This window comes from Dermacentor andersoni, chromosome 7, assembly GCF_023375885.2.
Source record: "Dermacentor andersoni chromosome 7, qqDerAnde1_hic_scaffold, whole genome shotgun sequence".
In the NCBI taxonomy this organism is placed as follows: domain Eukaryota; kingdom Metazoa; phylum Arthropoda; class Arachnida; order Ixodida; family Ixodidae; genus Dermacentor; species Dermacentor andersoni.
In genome coordinates this window covers 736,857-757,972 of record NC_092820.1, presented here as the reverse complement: position 1 = coordinate 757,972, position 21,116 = coordinate 736,857, and the positions used below count along the sequence as shown (strand labels likewise).

At 45.6% G+C, this 21,116-nt stretch overlaps 1 protein-coding gene across 1 annotated transcript in view; it reads right to left on the bottom strand.

Annotated features, from left to right (window-relative positions):
• The window catches only part of LOC129386042 (cytosolic endo-beta-N-acetylglucosaminidase-like), a 476,321-nt gene that overhangs the window by 285,980 nt on the left and 169,225 nt on the right, over nucleotides 1-21,116 (bottom strand). Inside the window, exon 5 of the mRNA XM_055073273.1 lies at nucleotides 20,387-20,490. Coding sequence (XP_054929248.1) covers nucleotides 20,387-20,490 — 104 coding nt within the window. The remainder of the gene's footprint in view (nucleotides 1-20,386; nucleotides 20,491-21,116) is intronic.

The following is a 21,116-nucleotide window of genomic DNA, read 5'->3' as shown; positions in this document are numbered from 1 at the left end:
GAACGGGGACCTACGACCTTGCGGAGACGGGGAGTGGCCGGATCTTGGTGGAGCACTGTCGGCGTTGATGTTCCTAGTCGGCGTATAGGGCGAGAAAGTAGGATTGTCTGGTACTTGGCGGTAGTGACTTGGAGACGACCACCGAGGAGGCGACGACCAGTGGTTGCGGCAATGACGGGCGATGTGTCCAATACCGGAACAATTAAAACAGATGGGTTTATCATCCGCTGTGCGCCATTCAGCTGGGTTGCGACGGAGTGGTGGAAAGCTTTGCGTCTGGGAGCGAGCGGTCGGAGAAATTTGGTAGGTGTTTGTATGGCGGACCGAGCAGAGAGAGGGAATGCCCAAACTTGCTATTTCCTCCCGAACGACGCTTGTATAAGGGAGATAGCGGGTACGCTTTCCCGACAGTCTGAACGAACTGGAGCCGGGGCCATGGCCTCAAGCTCACGGCGAACGATGCGCGTTGTTCCTTCCGGTCCTGTGGGCTGAACGAACCGCGGCGGGTCTTCGCAAGAAGATGTCGCGGTGGTATTGGACAATCGGTCGAAAGCTTGAGTGACGCGGCGGCCCTTCGCTTGTTCGAAGCGCCGGCACTCCTTAATAATTGCATCCACAGTGCCACAATCCTTACACATCAAGAGATTGAAGGCATCTTCTGCAATACCTTTCAATATATGGCCAATCTTGTCTGCCTCTGTCATGTTTTCATCAGCCTTGCGACAGAGGGCCAGCACATCCTGTATGTACACGACATAGGATTCTGTGGACGTCTGAGCGCGGCACGCAAGTTCTTTTTTTTTGCTGCCAGCTGACGACCGACAGGTCTGCCAAACAGGTCTCGCATTTTTTCTTTGCAGACATCCCAGCTCGTTAGGTCAGCTTCATGTGTGTCATACCATTGCTTCGCAGTTCCCCTCAGATAAAATATTACGTTTGCAAGCATCATTGTAGGATCCCACCTGTTGTTGTCGCACACTCGCTCGTACATCGTAAGCCAGTCCTCGACGTCGGCGTTGTCCTTGCCACAAGATGTTCCCGGGTCCCGTGGGTGAGTGAGGATGACCGTTGGCACGGGCTGCCGAGGCGTTGTCGCTTGTGTCGGTTGATTTGCCATTGTAGCGGCAGGTAGATGACGTCCGCTTCGAAGTTCCGTGGTTGTACCCTGCGCCTTCCACCAAAATGTCGCGGGAAGAAAGCAGGCCCACGAGTGTAAAATAACGTTTATTTACAAATGATGGATATGGCGTTCAGGCCACTGCCGGACTTCGTCTTTCTCCAGTCCAATTCAACTTCTTCCTTCACTTCACCGTAACAATATTGACAATCTTTGCTCTCTTCTATCATTGCATAATTACCCCTTTGATGTTACTGCTACCTCAGAAACATGGCTGCGTTCAGACGAACTGTACCATATACCCGGATATGCATCCTTTTCCACTCCTCGAAGTACGGGAACGAGGGGTGGCGGCGTTGCACTATTTGTCAGGTCTTCTATATCGTGCTCAGTCATTAAGGAGTACTCTTACTCATACGCGAATGAATTTGATATGCCTGTTGTGAATGCTCATTGCTTCGTTGCAGCGGTAAGTTATCGTGCTCCTAACAAGAACAAATTAGCTTTTATGCAACATTTTGAAGATTTATTAGTTTATTTAACCAATTTAAATGAACGAATAATAATATGTGGAGACTTTAATATTGATGCTATTCAGGAACATGACAGTGATTATATTAATCTTGTTAGATCATATGGATTCCATAACGTAATTAAAACCCCAACACGTATAACTTCATTGACATCCACACTGATCGATCATAATTTTGCAACTTTAACACCAATTCAAGCTGGTGTAATGTTTATGATTCGGCTGTAATAGATCACTCTGCTGCTGTCATCTTTTTTCATCGATCCACTCATTCTCAGGGCCATTCTCATATTTCTCATCAAGTTAACTATCCAGTATTACGTGAATGCCTTTGCTATTTAACTATAGCTGCGCACAAAAATGCCAATCAGTAATTTGATTGTTTCAGCAAAGCGTCGTGTGATGCATTAGTGCAGTCGTCAAGCACCTTAGAAAAACGATATTATAGCACTCCTATCTGTACCTGGATGACGAAAGGATTGCTACAAATAATTAAAGACTTTTGACACACTAAAGTAAACTCACACAGAGGTGACAAATATTATGAACAAAAATTTAGTATGGCTCGAAATATAGTAACTGGCGCTATACGTTTTCGTAAAAAAGAGTATTGCACAAATTTAATAGTCCGTAATTCTGGTAATTCAAAGGCTACATGGCGCATTATAAACTCGGTAATTAAGCCATCAGTTAGAGAATATACAATGCCAGACTTCAACATCTTAGGAATATCTATAGAATCTTTAGTCTCGTCTTTCAACTCGCACTTCTGCATGATTGGTAACGCAATATCTAATGATGTACTTCTTCTTTCGTCCATTACTTACCCAGAAAGGACGACAAACTCATTTGGTTTTGTGGACATTACAGCGGAGGAGATAGTCTCCGTAGTTAATGGCATGCCATTCAAACATTCTACTGGTCACGATGGAATATCCACAGTGGCCTTAAAGCATTATATTCATATACTGTGCGTGTCAATAGAAAAAATATTCAATCTCTCTTTCTATACTGCTACCTATCCAGATTTACTAAAGATCGCTAAGGTTATTCCAACTTACAAAAATAGGGACCATAACCTATTAGAAAACTACCGTCCTATATCTCTCTTAAGTTGCTTAAACACCGTCTTTGAAAAACTTATCGCCCAACGAATCACTTCATTTCTTGAACGTGAATCCATTTTGTCTTACTGCCAGCATGGTTTTCGAGCTAAATGATCGGCAAGCACAGCAGTATTAGCTTTGTCTGACTACGTAAATTCTAACTTGAACAACAACAAAAGTGTCCTAGGCATATTTCTAGATGTGAGAAAAGCGTTTGACACTGTGGATCATGACATACTGCTAAATAAGTTAGAATGCTATGGTTTTCAAGGTCTAACTCTACAATTTTTCCGCAGTTATCTCAATAACACAGAATAACTAGTTTCCATTGCAGATACCAAATCCGACTTTTCTGACATTGTTACAGGGGTCCCAGAAGGCTCAGTACTGGGGCGAATATTTTTTTCTTTATTTCTAAACGACCTTCCTGATGCCTTAAAAAACTTCTCTGCTGTGATGTATGCAGACGACACGGTTCTACTTTGTGCGCTCGACTCCTTGGACAAAGCATTTCAAGTGTCTAATAATGGACTTCAAAGTGTTAGCCAGTGGTTCATGTCAAATAAGCTAACTCTGAATATCAAGACAACTAAATATATTCTCTTTACTACTTCGTGGAAAGCACCACTAAGAGATTGTCATTCGCTTTCTCTAAACCATAATGTACTTGAGCGGGTGAGTTAAATTCTACACTTGGGTGTCACACTAGACGAGCACCTTCATTGGAAGCCTCACATTGCATTGCTGTGTAAAAAGTTGAGCAAGGCTGCTTTTATGCTGTACAAATGCCGTTATTAGTTCGACACTGCCACTCTGAGAACAATTTACTTTAGCATATTCCATAGCCATCTGTCCTACTGTATTTCATCTTGGGGCAACACGTACGTTCCTTATGTAGAACCTATTGTACTTCTTCAGAAAAGGGCCTTGCGATTCATTACTTTTTCGGATTACAATGCTACATCAATGCCGCTGTTTCAAAGTTTAAATATACTGCCTTTTAGTAGTAAAGGCAAGGCGCAGAAGACCAGGACTCGAGAAGAAGAATACAAACGACAGGACCAGCGCCTGGTTCATGCTTGAAGTAGTAAAGGCAAGGCGCAGAAGACCAGGACTCGAGAAGAACACAAACGACAGGACCAGCGCCTGGTCTTCTGCGCCTTGCCTTTACTACTTCAAGCATGAACCAAGGTGCTGGTCCTGTCGTTTGTGTTCTTCTCGAGTCCTGGTCTTCTGCGCCTTGCCTTTACTACTTCAAGCATGAACCAACTAGCCCAAGCAAGAGTTTTACTTGAACTCCCTTTTAATTTATTACTGAATCTTAAAACTACATTGCATACTCATAATAGCATAACCACTAACTGTCCTTTGAGTGTATCAATTTTTGACATTCCAGAAGCAATACACGCAGCGCACTTAAGGGAAATTTTCTCTTGCCAAAAATGCATAATGTATATGGAAGGCGAAGGTTAAACAACACTGGAGCACTCCTATGGAAGAGCTTACCATCAGAAGTAAAACAAGCAAAATGTTTTTCAATATCAGTGAAATCCCATTATCACTCACTACTATTACCTGCATAGAGTTTTCATTTCGACGGTGTACATATATTTACCTTTTTCACTTTCAGTGTATAATTTACTAAATACAAATTCCTTTCTGTGGGTTTCTCGTAGCTATTACACGTAGCCTGCCTTGTGTTTATGAATGAATGCTTATGTATGTATGATTTATTGATACTTTTTCGTATTGCTGTTAAGATTGTGAGTCATAACTAGCATGGATCCCAACCAGCCTTGAGCTAGGGATTCAGATGTCCTGTTCAACATTTCCTGTGTACTTTCCTATTTTAAAAAAACTTCAACTTCAAGACACGACAGATTGAAAGTGAGAAAGGCGAAGGTTTGAGAGGAGAACTGGAAAAAGCGACTGCTGATTTGACCCGGCGCGTCAGTCTGGAGGTGCTGTCTATGTGAAGCAGAGGCCACAGAGGCGTGTTGCTTCAGCCGAGGTTCCTTAAAGATCCGAATACCTGGCATCGCGTCAACCGCCAGGATCCCCCTTTCCCCAGACACGGCCCAGCCAAGCACGGTTGCACGCTGGAGGTTCCAACCTTGGTGTGCTCGGGTACGTGGTGTCGCAACGTAATCGAAGAATGAACCTTGACAGAACGTTAGTTTGAATGCAGTAAGCTAATAGTTAACTCAAAACCACTCAGACCGGTTAATATAGAATGGCACTATACTGAGTGTATTTGGGCCAGCGATTTCAAATTATCAGCACGCTGACGAGGACATGTACAAAGAACATGTACAAACACCCATAGCACTAATGGAGTGGTTTAGGTTAACAATACACCCCGATGATAGCGATAGGTTATTTCGGTAATCAAAACACCTGCACACCGAAGTTCTGCAATTTTTTGTTGGCAAAAATTTGTTTTTTTGCTGCTCAAAACCACCTTAAGAGGAAGTTTCAGCTCGCGGCTAACCTTAAAGTATAAACCCCATGTAAGATAACTGGTGCGCGACAGCGACAAGAGACGCAATTGCCATGGCTTTTCCATCCACTCGCCGCCTTCAAGTCGGCGAGTGGATGGCACCCCACGCGAGCGACGACTTGACTGACGTCTCCCCTGTGTTTCCAGCATGAGGGTGGCAAATATGCATCGAAATTGCGGTGGCGCATGCTCGACTACGTTGATTTGTTTTACTGTACAAAACAGGTATAAAGTGTTTCTCAAAGTATCTTGCAGCAGATTTTCTTATGCTTGCACGTATCCAAATTTGGTTGTTTGCTAAATATATGCAACAAGCCGTAGTATCCAGGGATAGCACGGGGAAGGCAGGCAATAGAAATTCAAGAGGATGAGCAAAACGAGAACAAGGTGAATGCAGGAGTCAACGTTTCGACAAGTGGACTTGTCTTCTTTAAGGCGACATATGCTAACCTCGCCTCAGTAAATACAGGTGGCGTTCTTCTAAAGGGGAGAGGGCGTAAGGCGGGTGGATGCGGCAAAGAGCGAAGCTTGTTACCGGCGAAGGTGACGAATTGAGAACAAAGGAGTGCTGTGCACATGTCCAGGGACACGGTCGTCTGTCACTCACGTGTCAACGCCCGTGTGTCAGCCGGCGTGTCAATGGCGTGCACAGCAGCCCTCGATTACCTGTTTCACTGAAGGTCGTAGGCTAGCATGTCTCTGAAAGAGATAATAGAAGGAACGGCAGAAACCGGTGCTCGTAAAAAAATTTTGAAATTGTATAAATGAATAAATAAATAAAAACGGAAGGAAGAAGGAAAAAAGAAAAATAAACGCGATGACTTCGCACTGCCATCTGCTAGGTTAGCTGCCTGGTTAGCTCAGATGGCAGAGTGGCTGCCCCGGAAAAGCGGTGGTCCCGGGTTAGAGTCCCGGACCAGAACGAATTTTTCTTCAACTGCAAGGCTTTTGTTTCGAGGAACGTGTATGGGTTTCCTTTGTAGCAATTGCTTCGAGCGGGTGGATGTCTAATTCTTCCTTGATTAATTACCTCTCTCCACCTTGCGGGTTTCCGCAGAACTATTTCGTCAAGCTAAGAATTGTTGCCTATAGCTTGAAATTTAGCACACGAATGGATTGTAAAGCTCCCTTTGAAACATTTATGCCTATTGGTTGCACTATCTTGAACTTATATATAAGGTATGATTCTCTGTATTTTCATTATTGTTCAATACGGAAATTTAACTCTAAGATGTAGAGCTTAAGTTGATCAAAGTTATGACCAGGTTGCTTGAAATGCTCGGCGACGGCTTTGGGAAGCTTTTTAGCTGTGTCCGCGCGATGTCCGCTTAATCTGACGTTCATTGATTGTCCTGTTTCACCGATCTATTGTTTCTTACAGAGGGAATATTCAAGCATATAAATCACATCCGAATTCGTACAAGTGAAGCTAGATAACAATTTGCGGTGCTTTTAATTTTAATGTGACTTTGAAGGTGCCTGCAGGTTTTGCACCTGGGGCAACAACATGCTTTTGTTGCGGGCGAATGCTGTTGGCTGACTTGTGCGTGCACTAACATGTCTTTAAAGTTCCTGTTGCAGCGATAGCTAACCCTCGGTACATCCGGGAACGCTTTTCTCAGACGCTCCTTACTTGATAATATTGGGTGCTATTTTCGTAGGATTTGTTTATATAACAAAATATTCGAATATTTCGTTATAAAGGCCAGCGGTCTGTCAGTTTCTGGTGCACGCTGCATGTTTCTCAGCCAATTCCGACTGTCTCACCGATCTTGACGCGTCATCATAAGCTCTGTCGAAAGCAACTTGGGGATAGTTCCTTTCTGCTAGCGTTGCTTTCAAGGTCAATTAGGTGGAGGATATAACCGCGGTCTTCGCTGCAGATTCTTATCCGTTTCGTTTGTCCGACAAAAATTCCTTGCTTGCAGCTTCGCGGGCGATCTCTGTCGTAGTCTAAATATTTGTCGCTATCTGTAGGCTTACGGTAAATTGTCGCGCTCAGTTCTCCGTTTTCTATGTAGACCGTCGTGTCTGGGAAGTTGATCTGACTAGGAGAGTGGTGAGCAGTAAATTTAATACTCGGGTGAAAGCAATTTAAATGGCTAATTAAGTTTGTTAACGCGCTTGTGCCGTGTTCCTATATAATAAATATGTCATCAATGTAACGAACAGAGGTGTGGGGTTCCAAAGTCCACAGGTCTGCTTCAAGCTGCCTCATGAACGTGTTCGCATACGTAGGAGCGAATGGTGTTCCCATGAAACTTTGCAGGTAGTGGATGGAATCGAATTCGAAACAGTTCAGCTTGAGAACTAACGTGAGGAGCGACAGGTAAGCTACAGGTGCGTGCACTTGGGGAATGATTGCGAGGGATTTAGAAATGACTTAAATTCCTTCACTCATGTGTATGTTAGTGCAAAGGGAAGAAACAACCGAAGTGACTAGAATAGCGCGGTCGGAAAGGATTGGTTGGCCTTGATGCCGTCGATAATTCGAAGGTAGTGCAGCGTGTCGAACAAAACATGGGAGGGTGGTGGGGATGTTTGACAGGTGGTGATTTAAGAATTTAGATAGTGACTCAGTAGGTGTGCTGTTATTCGACACAATAGGCCGACTTGGGATTTCTGCTGTAAATATTTCTTCGATCGGAACTTTATGTATATTAGGAAGAATATTGTTACGTAGGAAGACGCAGACGACAAGCTATATACAAGTATATTTACAAGGAAATACGCCGCACTTGGCCAAGAGGCAACAGGCCGCGCTAGCATCTAATCGTCGTCGTCGTCTTCACACTGCTCGCCACTTCGTCATCGTAAATGCTGTTCCGTAGCACTACCCCCGGCGGCAAAAGCACCGTCCCGGAGCGGCTAAAGGCCGGACTCGGAAGCAGTGTAGTAGGCCTTGAGCCATTTGACGTTTACGGCATCACAAGATGCCAGAGTAGAGGATGAGGTTGAACTCACTGGAGCCATTTCGTATGTCACAGGCGTCACCTGGCATAGCACGCGGTAGGGCCCTGTGTATCGCGAAAGGAGCTTTTCTGAAAGTCCGACGTGACGAGAGGGTGACCACAGGAGCCCGAGCGCACCAGGCGATAACTGTATGTCACGGTGGCGGGCGTTGTACTGACGCTGCTGAGTGGCTTGCGAGGCCGTCAGTCGAGTGCCGGATAGCTGGCGTGCATGGTCGGCGACGGCGATGGCGTCGCGCGCATACTCGCTTGTTGAGATCGCAGTAGGAGGAAGTGCCGTGTGAAGAGACAAGGTCGGTTCGCGACCGTACAGTAGGTAAAACGGAGAAAATCCGGTGGTGTCGTGCCGGGAAGAATTGTAGGCCAATGTGACGTAAGGAAAGGCAATGTCCCAGTCGTGGTGGTCCTTGAAAACGTACTTGGACAGCATATCGGTAAGAGTAGGGTTTAACCGCTCTGTTTGAGGTAGTCAGCTTGTGTTGAATGGAGCAGGAACGCACAATGTCGGCGCTAACTTTCGAGAGGAAGTTACGACCATGGTCAGTAAGCAGCTGCCGCGGGGCGCCATGAAGCAAGATAATGTCACGCAAGAGAAAGTCCGCGACGTCAGTGGCGCAACTGGTAGAGAGAGCCCTGCCCATTTGTTCCCAGAGGATGACGTGGGAAAGGGACCGAGAAGGTCTAATCCAACACGAAAGAACGGTTCCACAGGGAGGGAGACCGGCTGGAGATGACCGGCAGGTAGTACCTGAGGTGTTTTGGGACACTCGCAGTGATTACAGGCAGCAACATAGCGTCGGACAGAGCGAGCGAGAACAGGCCAATAGAAGCTGTGGCGGACGCGGTCGTACGTGTGGGTTACCCCAAGATGTCCTGCAGTGGGTGCGTCATGCATCTCAAAGAGCGCAGTCTGTCGTAGATGTTTTGGCACGACAAGAAGATCAGATCCGTCAGGCAGGAAGTTCCTTCAGTACAGAATGCCGCCCAGGAGAACATATCGGCGAACGGGAGCGTCGGTAGATGTAGAGCGCAGACGCTCGATGAGTGCTCGCAGCGATAGGTCTCGGTACTGCTCATCGGCGATGTTAGCGAAGGCAGACAGAGAAAATGCCGTTGGCGGTACTACTGTCAGCGTCGTCAAGCTCGTCTTCCGGGTTGCGAGACAAGCAGTCAGCGTTTTTGTGTAGTCGGCCAGATTTGTAGGTTGACAAAATACGAATATTCTTGGAGGCGTAAGGCCCAGGAACCAAGTCTTCCTGTAGGATCTTTCAGTGAGCATAACCAGCAAAGCGCCTGATGGTCTGTGACAACGGAAAAGGGTCGGCCATTAAGTAAGGGCGGAACTTCGCAACCGCCCAAACTAGGGCCAGACACTCACGCTCAGTGATGAAATAGTTGCTCACCGAGTGTGAGAGGAGCCTGCTGGCGTAAGCGATAACACGGTCGTTGCCGCGCTGGCGTTGTGGCAGTACTGCGCCATTCAGATGGGTTGCGGAAACGTGGTGGGTAATAAGATGCGAGACCGGGCGGAATCGTAGAAGCCGGGTGGCTGCGCCTGGATCAGGGAAAGCGTGGCTGCAGGTGCGTTGGAGGAGCTGGAGTCGAAAGCAGCCGGATAGGCGGCCTGGATCGCTCAACAACATCGCCAGTGTTGTTGGGACGAGGAGCGTCGGCACAGGAAGATGTCGCTGGGGTGTTGGGCAGACGGGCAAACTGCTGGTCAACACGTGCGCTGTTACCGAGTTCGAGACGGCGGCACTCTTTTATAACTGCATCAACTGTCGCCACGTTGTTGAAAACTAAACTGTCGCCACGTTGTTGAAGGCGTCATCGGCAATGCCTTTGATGATGTGGGAAACCTTGTCTGACTCAGTCTTGTGTGCGTCAACTTTGCGGCACAGAGCCAAAACGTTTCGAATGTACGTGACGTAGGTCTCTGTTGATGTCTGCACACGGCTTGATAACGCCTTCTGCGCGGCAAGTTGGTGGCCGTATGGGTTGCTGAACAAGTCTCGGAGCTTTTGCTTAAGGGAATCCCAACTGGTGAGCTCATCTTCGTACGTCCGAAATCAAACTCGAGGTGTGCCACCGAAGTAAAAGACTACGTTGCCCAGTATGATAGTAGGGCCTCACTGGTTATTGCAGCTGACGTGTTCGTACAGGCTGATCCTGTCCTCGACTTCTTCCCCATCTTTGCCCGAGAATACGCCAGGATCACGGGGAGCGGGGAGAGCGATGTAGGCCGTCGAAGTTGCAGCAGGTGTCGGAGCCGGCAGAGTCGAGTTGTCGTCGCCTGGAGCCAGTAAGGAAGGCTCGACGTACCGTCGATTGCGAAGCTCCGTGACGACCAGATATGTTACGTAGGTAGACGCAGACTAAATGCTATTTAAAAGAATATTTACAAGGAAATACGCCGCCCTTGGCCAAGAGGCAACAGCCCGCGCTAGCCTCTAATCCTCGTCGTCGTCTTCACACTGCTCGCCTCTTCGTCATCGCAAATACTGTTCCGTAGCAATATAAAAGCGGCCTGCTTTTTTGCTCTTGGGCATCATAAAGCGATTTTCAGATTGCATGATTAGTTGCCTGGACAGTAGCTCCGCTATTGTGTTTTTCACAGTATTCCTGCAATCTGAATGTGGGTGTTTAGGGCCTTTGCTTTTTAATATCTATCTGAATGATATGGTCAATATGAACTCTCAGGCAAGGTTTATTATTTATGCGGACGACACGAGTATTTTCCTCACTGGTAATAATATTCATGTTGTCATAGAACAATGTAACAATGCTATGATATCCCTAGATGAATGGTCGAGAGTGAATTTGATGAAGATAAATGGAAACAGAACAAAAGCAGTTATCTTCAGACCGAAAAACAAGCAAATACCTCCCCATCAAGACATTGTGTTAAGCTCAAGGAGTATTGAAATAGTCGAGACTTTCAAATGTCTGGGTGTCCACTTTTCAGCGAACATGTCACGGGACAATCACGTCAAATATGTTCTAAACAAAATAAGTAGAATAACTAGTGTAGTAGGCCGTAAGAGATACATTCTTTCGACACGTATTAAACTCTTCCTGTACAATATACTTTTCCAATCAAATTGAAACTATTGCCAATTAGTATGGGGTAATACAACATCCACCAATCGAACATATTCACCTGTTACAAAAGAAATATCTCCGCCACGCATATAACGCTTCCTACACAGCATCAACAATAACCTTCTTTAATAATTATGGTGTAATCCCAGCTCACAATCTCTACAGATATCGTCTGAGTCATATGTACTACTAGTCATATATACTGGAAATCCATCGAAACATCAGCAAATTGCATACTCTAGCCAAACTTCAGAGAAAAACTACAAATTACGTTACAAGACACTATGAGGATTGGTTAGTGCCAACACGACGTTCAAACTATGGGAAACAATGCCTTAAATACATAATACCAACACCGTTAAATTACTACAATTCGGTCCGATTTGATCTTTTTACGTCATCATCCAAGGAACTGAAACTCATGCATACGGTTTCCATGTAATATCTGGTAGCGTTACGCATCTGTGTTTTTGCATTTGTTTCTTGACATGAAGCAAAGTTTGGGTGAGAAACATGTCAGTGAAGTTATGTACACAGCTATACATATATGTATGTATATGCATGTGCACATATGTTACGCTGCCTCCCTGCAGAAACAGGGACTGTAGACACGTGAAGCTGTTGAAGGATAGCCTTTTTTTTTCTACAGTCCCTCCATTTGTAAATGTGCAGGATGGCAAATAAACAATTTCATTTCATATATTGTCAAGATTGCTGTTTAAGTTGCAAACTGTCAACACAAAAATTATACCATCTGAGACACCTTCTTCTATGCTAATATCCGTTGATACCAATCCAGGCACTAAAGCCAGATCCAGCACTGAAGAAGTGCTTTCCTGCCTACGTGTCGGCTCTTTGACAATCTGAGATAATGGAAAACTGAACAATATGTTAGCACGTGTACTTGTTTATATTTATCGGATGGTGACCGCGTTTAACCGTTAACAGATGTTATCGCTCAGCGTAGGACGCGCATGCATGTATCGCAAGTTTCTCGAATGTTGTCGATGGTTCTGTCGGCTGTCTGTTGTCACCGAGCTTTGTGTTTTCTAATTGCATGCATGCGCGACGTGAATTGTGTAGTACTTTCTGGAAGACACACGGGCCCCAGCGATTACTCTGGAACCTTCGGCGACTCATGTACAAAAGTGGACGCGCTTGACCCGCTGATCACATTTTCGACGATCACAGAATGTGGTCGCCGCTATCGCTGCTCTTTTAGTATACCTGCTTTTGAGGGCACCGGTTACTCCAATAAAACTCAAGTTTCATCATTCACAGTTTGGCTGCTTCCTTGGCCATCACTACTACGTGACAATATCTAATAGTCGCTCACAGCTGTGCTTTTTTTTCTACCAACAGCGAATTCTTCCCTGTTCGTCAGATAAGTTAAAATCGCCTGGTATTAGTATCGTAGTACGAGAATTCGTTTTGCTGTGTAAGTAACCATGCACATGTGACAAATAATAATCAGGCGCCCCTGGGCATCAGTAGATAGCTCCAATTAAAAGTGAATAGTCTTTAAATTTAATTCACCATCAGGTACTCTCGTGGTTCGCTATGTCAATATCTCGCCAGAAAAGTAGCCGTTATTTATCGCTATAGCTACTCCACCTCCGTGCCCGTTTTGATCAGTGCACATTCATGTATACCAAAGCGACACTATTTCTTAGTCGTGATTTTCTCGGTGACTCCAAGTTTCAGTAAATATAGCCATATCCGGATAGCGCAGCAGTGAACTTTATTCTTCAAACTGGATTGCAGCCTATTTGAGTGGTCGTGTACAATCCGTCCGGATTGAAAACATCATGTCTAATCCACTAGAAGTATTGTCTGGGGTTCCACAAGGGTCGGTACTGGGGCCGCTATTGTTCTTGATTTACATCAATGATATTTCCAGTGTTGTGGAATCACCTGTTAAAATGAAACTTTTTGCCGACGATTGTTTGCTTTATACAACTGTGGCAGATAAAACGGACCAAAGGAAAATTAATCGGTGCCTCCAAGGTTTACATGACTGGTGCATAAAATGGGGAATGGAAATAAATTATTCGAAATCGACGTTTGCTCATATAACAAGAAAGAAAAATGTGCCTTCCTTTGACTATAAAATTGGTGATAACTCTTTGTTGAATGTACGTAGCTTTAGGTACTTAGGAGTGATCATTAATCACGACTTGTGCTGGCGCCACCAAGTGGAGGAGGTCTGCTCTAGGGCTTACAGGAAACTGTTCTTCTTGAGAAAAAAGTTGCAGCATGCACCAACACATTTGAAGCTGATTGCGTACAAAACCTTTGTTCGCCCGGTTTTGGAGTACGCCTCCCCAGTTTGGAGCCCTCACCAACTTTACTTGCGAGATAAACTCGAAAAAATTCAGAGAACCGCGGTGCGTTTTGTTTGTTCGCGTTATCGGAGAGCCGATTCTGTAACACACATGTTGAAATGTTGTGACTTGGAACTGCTAGAAACACGACGAGAAAAACAACGAATGAAATTATTTTTCCAGATAACCAGAAATCAAATAAGAATAAACAAAGAAAAATACATTCGACCCCCTTTCAAACACAGTGCGCGTTTAAACCACAGTGCTAGTGTACAGCCTTATAAAACACGCATTGATGGTTTTGAATACTCGTTCTTTCCTTCGTCTATTAATATATGGAATGGCCTTCCGGACTGCACTGTAACAGCACAAAATGTTAACGAATTTTGTAGTCTATTAGAATTGTATTACAGGCAACGGGATAATTGAGACCTGATCATGCTTACTGTTATGCTGTGTATGTTTGTTCATCCTGCCAGTAATTTGTGTTTGACAATGATGTATAACGTTGTATTGTCAATGTTGAAATTTCAATTTTTATTTTTTTCCTCTCCTGTAATGGCCCTCAAGTGAGGGCTACAGTATCCCTAAATAAAAATAAATAAATAATTTATCAGTTTTATTAAGAATGTTACGGGCATTTAAACAGAGTGACGAGAGTGGTGCAAAACTTTGTGTACATCAGGCGGATGTAACATTACTGCACCCAACAATGTCTCCCTGTGCATGTCCTACCGGGATTGGCTTACTTGCTTGATCATCCCTCACGTAGAGCTCATTATTTGTCTTGCGTTTGTCAAATACCAAGGTCACTTTTACTTCGTTGGCACGATTATCTTTGGCAGACTCCCATAACTTCCTGCGCTCTTAGCAAACATCCGCAGAGTAATCTTCCGATATAAATAGATGACTGCATTTCAACTTGAAAGTATTGCATAAGAATCACAACATTTCTATAAAAGCGTAAAATAACTGGATGCTCTGCGTTTTCTCTTTTAGGCCAATTTGTTGAACACGCTCGACGGAACGTACTTCGATGCCCAGAATGCCTTTGATGACGTCATTTACAATCCTTTGTTCCAGTGATGCGTCATCTTCCCGTCAAGTTTCCTTCAAACCATAGATGATATATCTGCGACTAGGGTTCTCTAAATCAGTAACCTTTTTGTTAATTTGGTTCATGCCTGTACGTGGTGCGATGAGTGTTATTATGCACTCAACTTTTTTTATATACTGCCTTAGTGTAGACAATGCTGTTTCCGCTTCTAGTAGCCTACGCTTCACATTCTACAGTCCGACTTCTAAAGGTGTCTGGGAAGCTTTAATTGCAGTGACCATTTCGAGAATTCTTTTCAGCTTATAAGGACAGGGATTTTCCTCGACATCGCCGCTAAGTTGCAATAGTAAGTGGGTGACACGAAACGACTCGCAACAACAAGATAGCAGACTCTGTGGGCTTGGCAGCACTATAAGAACTACATAACTAGTTTTTACGCTCTTGGCAAAGCGGAATTTGTCATTATCCTGGACAAAGAAGCGCACGAAATTCAGCATCGTACGCTGGAAGGTACCGGCGTCGCTGGCGGGCCAAATGGGGTGCCTGGTCAAAATGCATCATTTGCACTAGACCTGATGACGTCAGCAAAAGTCTTAGCCAGACAATCGGAAGAGGCATCGGGGATTGATAAGGGGCTGTAAAGCCGTAGCAATTCAAGGGTGACAGCAGTGTGCCATTGCTTGGCCTACGTACTTCCACCAACACCTGGACAAAGAAAAGCATGAGCATTGTGCGCCGGACGGCGCCACCGAGCCCATCCAATACATACAATAATATACAATACATTATGTCATATTTTAACGGGATGTGGCAAACTACTCAACTAGCGCAATCCACGTAGATTGCGGGGAAGTGTATGTAGACTGGGTACACCGTACGCTGTCTAAACGACAGATAACGGGAGCACAAATGCAAGTGCCAGCTCCTGACAGCACCTAGCAACTTGGCTGGACACTTCAAACAGTGCAGATGCTCTCCACAACTAGAAATCACCAAATTCATTGGCACAACAAAAACGACAATGAAGCCAGAAATATGGGAACCACTTGCGATAGCAAAAGAAAAACAGAAGTGCGTAGGCACTCCGTCTATGATGCTCATCGAACCTGAGGTCCAGTTTTCCAGGGTGAACGGATGCAAGTGAACGTGGCTGTTCCGGCCCACCGCATCACCACATGCCACCTTGCCAAATCTTATACTTCACTCTATTCCCCGCCCCTTACCTTGTATATAAGCGTGTCTTAGAACAGTATTAAACAGGTTGGTAGTTTGTACCACGTACGTCCACGTTTTATTCCTTTATGTTCTTCCTATTAGTTCTTCCGTCAGTCTAACACTAAACGCAATACAATCGTGAACGTCCACCAATTAGTCCCGTTCATTGCTTTATAAATCTGTACGTGTGCCTTGTACCACTTACGGCGCGCGTACGTGCGTGTGCGTGGGTGTCTTCGAGTAGGCGTGAGTGCGTGTGTATTTGAGCGTGTATGGGTTTGTATGCGCGTGTACCTGCGTGCGTGCGTGCATGAGTTTCTTTCACGTATATGCATAATTAGGTGTCGACAGCCAACCTCTTCAGTAAGATTCTACTTCCGGACAACTCTTTCTCTCTCGCAATTAAATAAAATGTACGCAGGCGAAACGCACGCAATGTAAAGTGCTCCTGAACGAAGTCGCCATGTGTGCACAGTGCAAAAGACGAGAACTGAAGGAAGAACGCAACACAGGCGCTGACGTCAACTGATCTTTATTTGCGAACTCGCCAGAGCTATATACATGAGCGAAAGTGATGAAAAACAACTTTTGCATTAGGTCACACATAAAATCCTATTGCATCACAGCCAGACACTTGATTTCGTTTTTGGCGAGGGCAATAGACAGCATGCTGATGCAAAGATCACCAAGCCGCTGTATTTTGCCAGCATCTATGATTTCACGTGTAAGCAGTTCTCGGTGTTTGGAGGTTACGACGCAGTTTTTAAAATAAGGGTCACAAGGGCAGTCACTGCAGGGAATGCCAAGATGGCCTTGCACGGCGGCGTAAACATTGTAAAAATGCTCTTTCAATCGCTCATTTAAACATTTGCCTGTTTGGCCAACGTATTTCTTTCCGCAAGTGAGGAAAATCAACCAAACCACAACCAGGCGGCAGGCTCCAAACCGCTTCCTATGGTTAGTAGTGCAAATATTTCGTCATGTGGCATGAGTATACACACGCCTAAAGAGTACTGATAATTTTTACGGGGCAGGAAAAACAACTTTAACATCTACTTTACTGCCTACCTTCTTCAAGCTGTCTGATATCTTGTGCAAGTAAGGGTGCACCGCGACTGCGTTATTGTCTCTGGCAGCGCAGTTAGCTGGTGTTTTGTCTCTCAGCTTTATTTTCTTTCGTAGCTTTTCTCCTACTGACGCTAACAAGAGCTCTTGGTACCCAGCATATGCTAGGCGGGAGGCTTGCGCATGGAGACTGCGCGTTAAAGAGTGGAAGCAATACTTATTTAGGGCATTTGTGAAGCAAATACTTACAATGCCCCGTTTAACCAACTTGGAAGCTGCCGACAGATAAGGCAAAAGTGGCTTGTTCCCTCTGTGCTCGTACATCCAGCCCAAGTGATACCTAAAGATGCTAAGTCACAGATCTAAAAACCTGGACGAGTCATCTACCGGTAGTTCATGTGTCAGGACAAGTGGCGACTAACACTCGTTGAATTGGCAGAGTACATCTGAAACAGCAGGCTCAAAACCTTCACCTTCACACGCAAAAACAAGAAGAAGTCATTCACAAAACGGAAAAAAAATTTTTAACCACTGTGTGACCAAGGCGGCTAGCAATAAGTCGGTCATGGTAAGCGAGAGAAATGTCTCTTAAAATTGGTGCTATGCATAAACCAATGCACGCACCGCTTTTTTTAATGTAAATGTGTTCATTCCATGAGGCAAATAGCCTTAAGTATAATCCTAGCAGCTCAAGGAAGCCGCTAACCGAAACAGCAGAAGCATTCTGGAACGCAGCTCAGCCGCACTTGTCAATACAATCCTCCGCGCCCTTTAGCAGCGAATCATGCGGTAAAGAGTACTACATGCCTTTGATGCCAATGGAGCAGGCGTTGAGGCCCTTGTCAATACTTGACATATACGCGATGATATCATTAGAGTATTTTACCAATAACGGCCGTCAATTGCTCGCAGGTCAAGTTTATCCTGTAAAAATAGCAACCACTTTCTGCAAAGTCTCCTTCTCAGAGATAATGACTCGTAGCAGCCAGTCAACCTTGTGGGTTGTGACAGGCAAAAATGAATCCAAGGTAGGCTTTTTGCTTTTGTTAACGGAACTGACTCACCGATTTAGACTCAGTGCGCTACAAAGTTTTTTCGCTTCCGTTGTTACATTGGAAAGCGGTATGTCGTCGCGCCATTTTAACATAGAATTAATAGCCTTGTGGTCACAAGATATGCACAAGATATCACACAGCTTGAAGAAGATAGGCAGTAAAGTAGTTGCTTAAATTTTTTTTTCTGCCCCGGAAACGTTATCAGTGCTCTGTAGGCGTGTGAATGCTCATGCCACAAGACGAAATATTTGCACTAATAACCATCGGAAGCGGTTTGGAGCATGCGCCCTGGCTTTAGTTTACATGATTTCCCTGACTTGCGGAAATAAATAGGTGGCCTAACAGGCAGATTTATAAATGAGCGATTGAAAGAGCATTTTTACAATGTTTACACCGCCGTGTAAGTTCATCTTGACATGAACTGCAGAGACTGCTCTTGTGATCCTGAATATGAAAACTGCGTCATACTCTCCAAACACCAAGAACAGCTTACACGTGAAATCATAGAGGCTGGCAAGGTACAGCGGCTGTGTGAACGTTGCATCAGCATGTCGTCTATTGCCCTCACCAAAAAAACCTCAGTGCCCTTCCACTCTGTGAAGATGGATGAGCAACGAAGCCTTGTATGTGGGCCCCTTAATGGCAAACTGCACCTCCACCGCGGGTCGGCCCGGCATTGCACGATGTTGGGATCGACCTGCGTAGGGGAGCTGCTTCAGCTCATCCCCGGATCTGCCCGGCATTGCACTGTCTTCGGGATCGGCCCACGTATGGGGAGTGCTTCATGCCTGCCTACCCCGCAGCAGGTCGGCCTGGCATTGCGCTAACTTCGGGATCGACCCACGTATGGGGAGTGCTTAACGCCTGCTTCACCTCCGCCGCGGGCCGGGCCGGTATTGCGCTATTTTCGGGATAGGTCCACGTATGGGGAGTGCTTAACGCCTGTTTCACGTGCGCCGTGGCTCGACCCGGCATTGCACTATCTTCAGGATCGGTCCACGTATGGAGAAGGCCTAACGCCTGCTTCACCTCCGCCATGGGCCGGTCGGGCACTGCACTAACTTCGAGATCGGCCCACGTGTGTGGAGTTTTTATACGAAGCATATTACTAGAGCTCAACCCAGCTCCTCAGGCGCGGCGGTGTCGCCTTCAATACCACGTGACACCGTGACGTCTCGACAGAGGAGAAACGGGGCTCCAACTCGCGCCGTCGCTCGCGGCGTCGCGGCGGTATATAAGCAGCTGCGCTTGTTTCTAGGTGGTTTTGGCTCAACTCTTGCAAGATGGGCTGCGTGGGAATCGAACCAGGGTCTCCGGAGTGTGAGACGGAGACGCTACCACTGAGCCGCGAGTACGATGCTTCAAAGCGGTACAAAAGCGCCTCTAGTGAATGCGGTGTTGCCTTAGAAACGAGCTGTTTCTAAGGCTCAGGCGTGCGTCGCTTGCTCAGGCGCACATTTCGTTGCCGCGCCGAACGCTGCGTGGCTCGACGCTCACCGCGTCCAATGCGGGGCGCGTAGTCGCTGCGCCGTAGCCCATTGTCTTACACCCCTTGGCGGGTCGACGGGAACGCTGTCGCGTTCCACTCTTGAAGGCGAAGCAGAGTAACGCATGAGTTGTTTCTTCGTCTAGCCGAACCAAATATAGCCAAGCAACAGCAGTTCACCGGGCTAAACAGTGGTTCAACAACTAAAATAAAGGCTAGTATGCTTCGCATCCTGGGCTTAACCTTAGCTAAGCCACAGCCATTTTTTTTTTGCTTACAACGACCCAAAATTTCCTTCGATGGTAGATGTATACAACTTGCCTGTAAGACGATATCAATAATCTGGCTGTGATGCAATAGGGGTTCATGTGTGACATAAGTTGTTATTCAAAACTTTCGCTCATATATATAGTTCTGGCGATTTCGCAAATTAAGATCAGTTGAAATCAGCACCTGTATTGTGTTCTTTCTTCAATCATCGTCTTTTGCGCTGTGCGGACATGACAATATTGTATCGCCAACTCGCCCAAGATTCCACCTTGAAAGAATTCCTGTATTCTCATGTGCGTTAGGTAATACTGGGTAGAGAAAAGAAACAGTACATACAACAACAAAATGAGACAAGATACACAAGTAAGTGTTAAATTTGGCTCATCATTCCCCTTTTCTCCTTCGCATTCGGGCAAATGTGAAATCATGGCATGTAGAAGCTATGCTGGTTCATCATTGGTTCCAAGCGCTGTCAAACGCCACCGAGCTACGTGGTGCAGCAATGCACGACCTTCACCCCTATGACTTTTCCTTTATTGCTACAGAAAGTGGTCCGTTAGTATACTAAACGCAACTAAAGCTCACCGACACTGGTTATCCGCAAAATTCTCCTTCCCGTGCATCTCGTACACCCAGCCAGCTGCAAAGACACCAGCTGACAAGCCATGCTTCCGAACCTGTTCGACGGCCTGAAAAGAGGTTAAACACCCACTTATCCTCACTGAGATCCTGGCAAATAAAAAAAAACAAGCTTTCATCATAGCCCCCTCCAGAAAGCCGGACAATTGCTAACGACGTCTCAAATTGGATATCTTGTTGTCGCTGGAAGTTAATCCAAGATTGGTGGGCCGGATGGTTATGGGAGCCCACGGTAAAACCACGAATGTGGCAGTGCAGGGTGACAAGCGCTGCGCGTCTTTTTAAGCACAGAGAAAATTAGCTTTGAATAAAGACTCAGACACATGGATCCAATACATAGGCGGCAAAAGTGCACAGGTATCTTCCCCTGAAAAACGCGCACACAGGATGCAGGAAGAGGCCAAGACAGTTGCAGAACAAGTACAGGGTATGGTCAATGAGAATTATAGTCATGAATTGCTCATGAATTGTAACCAACTATTGGAATCTGAACCTGGCAACGTTTAACGCTAGAACGTCATCTAGTGAGGCGAGTCTAGCAGTGCCATTGGAGGAATTAAAGGGCCGTAAATGAGATATAAGGGCTGCGAGAAGTTAGCAGGACAAAAGAAGCATATACAGTGCTAAAAAGCGGGCATGTCCTGTGGTACCGGGGCTTAACGGGGAGACGAGAAGT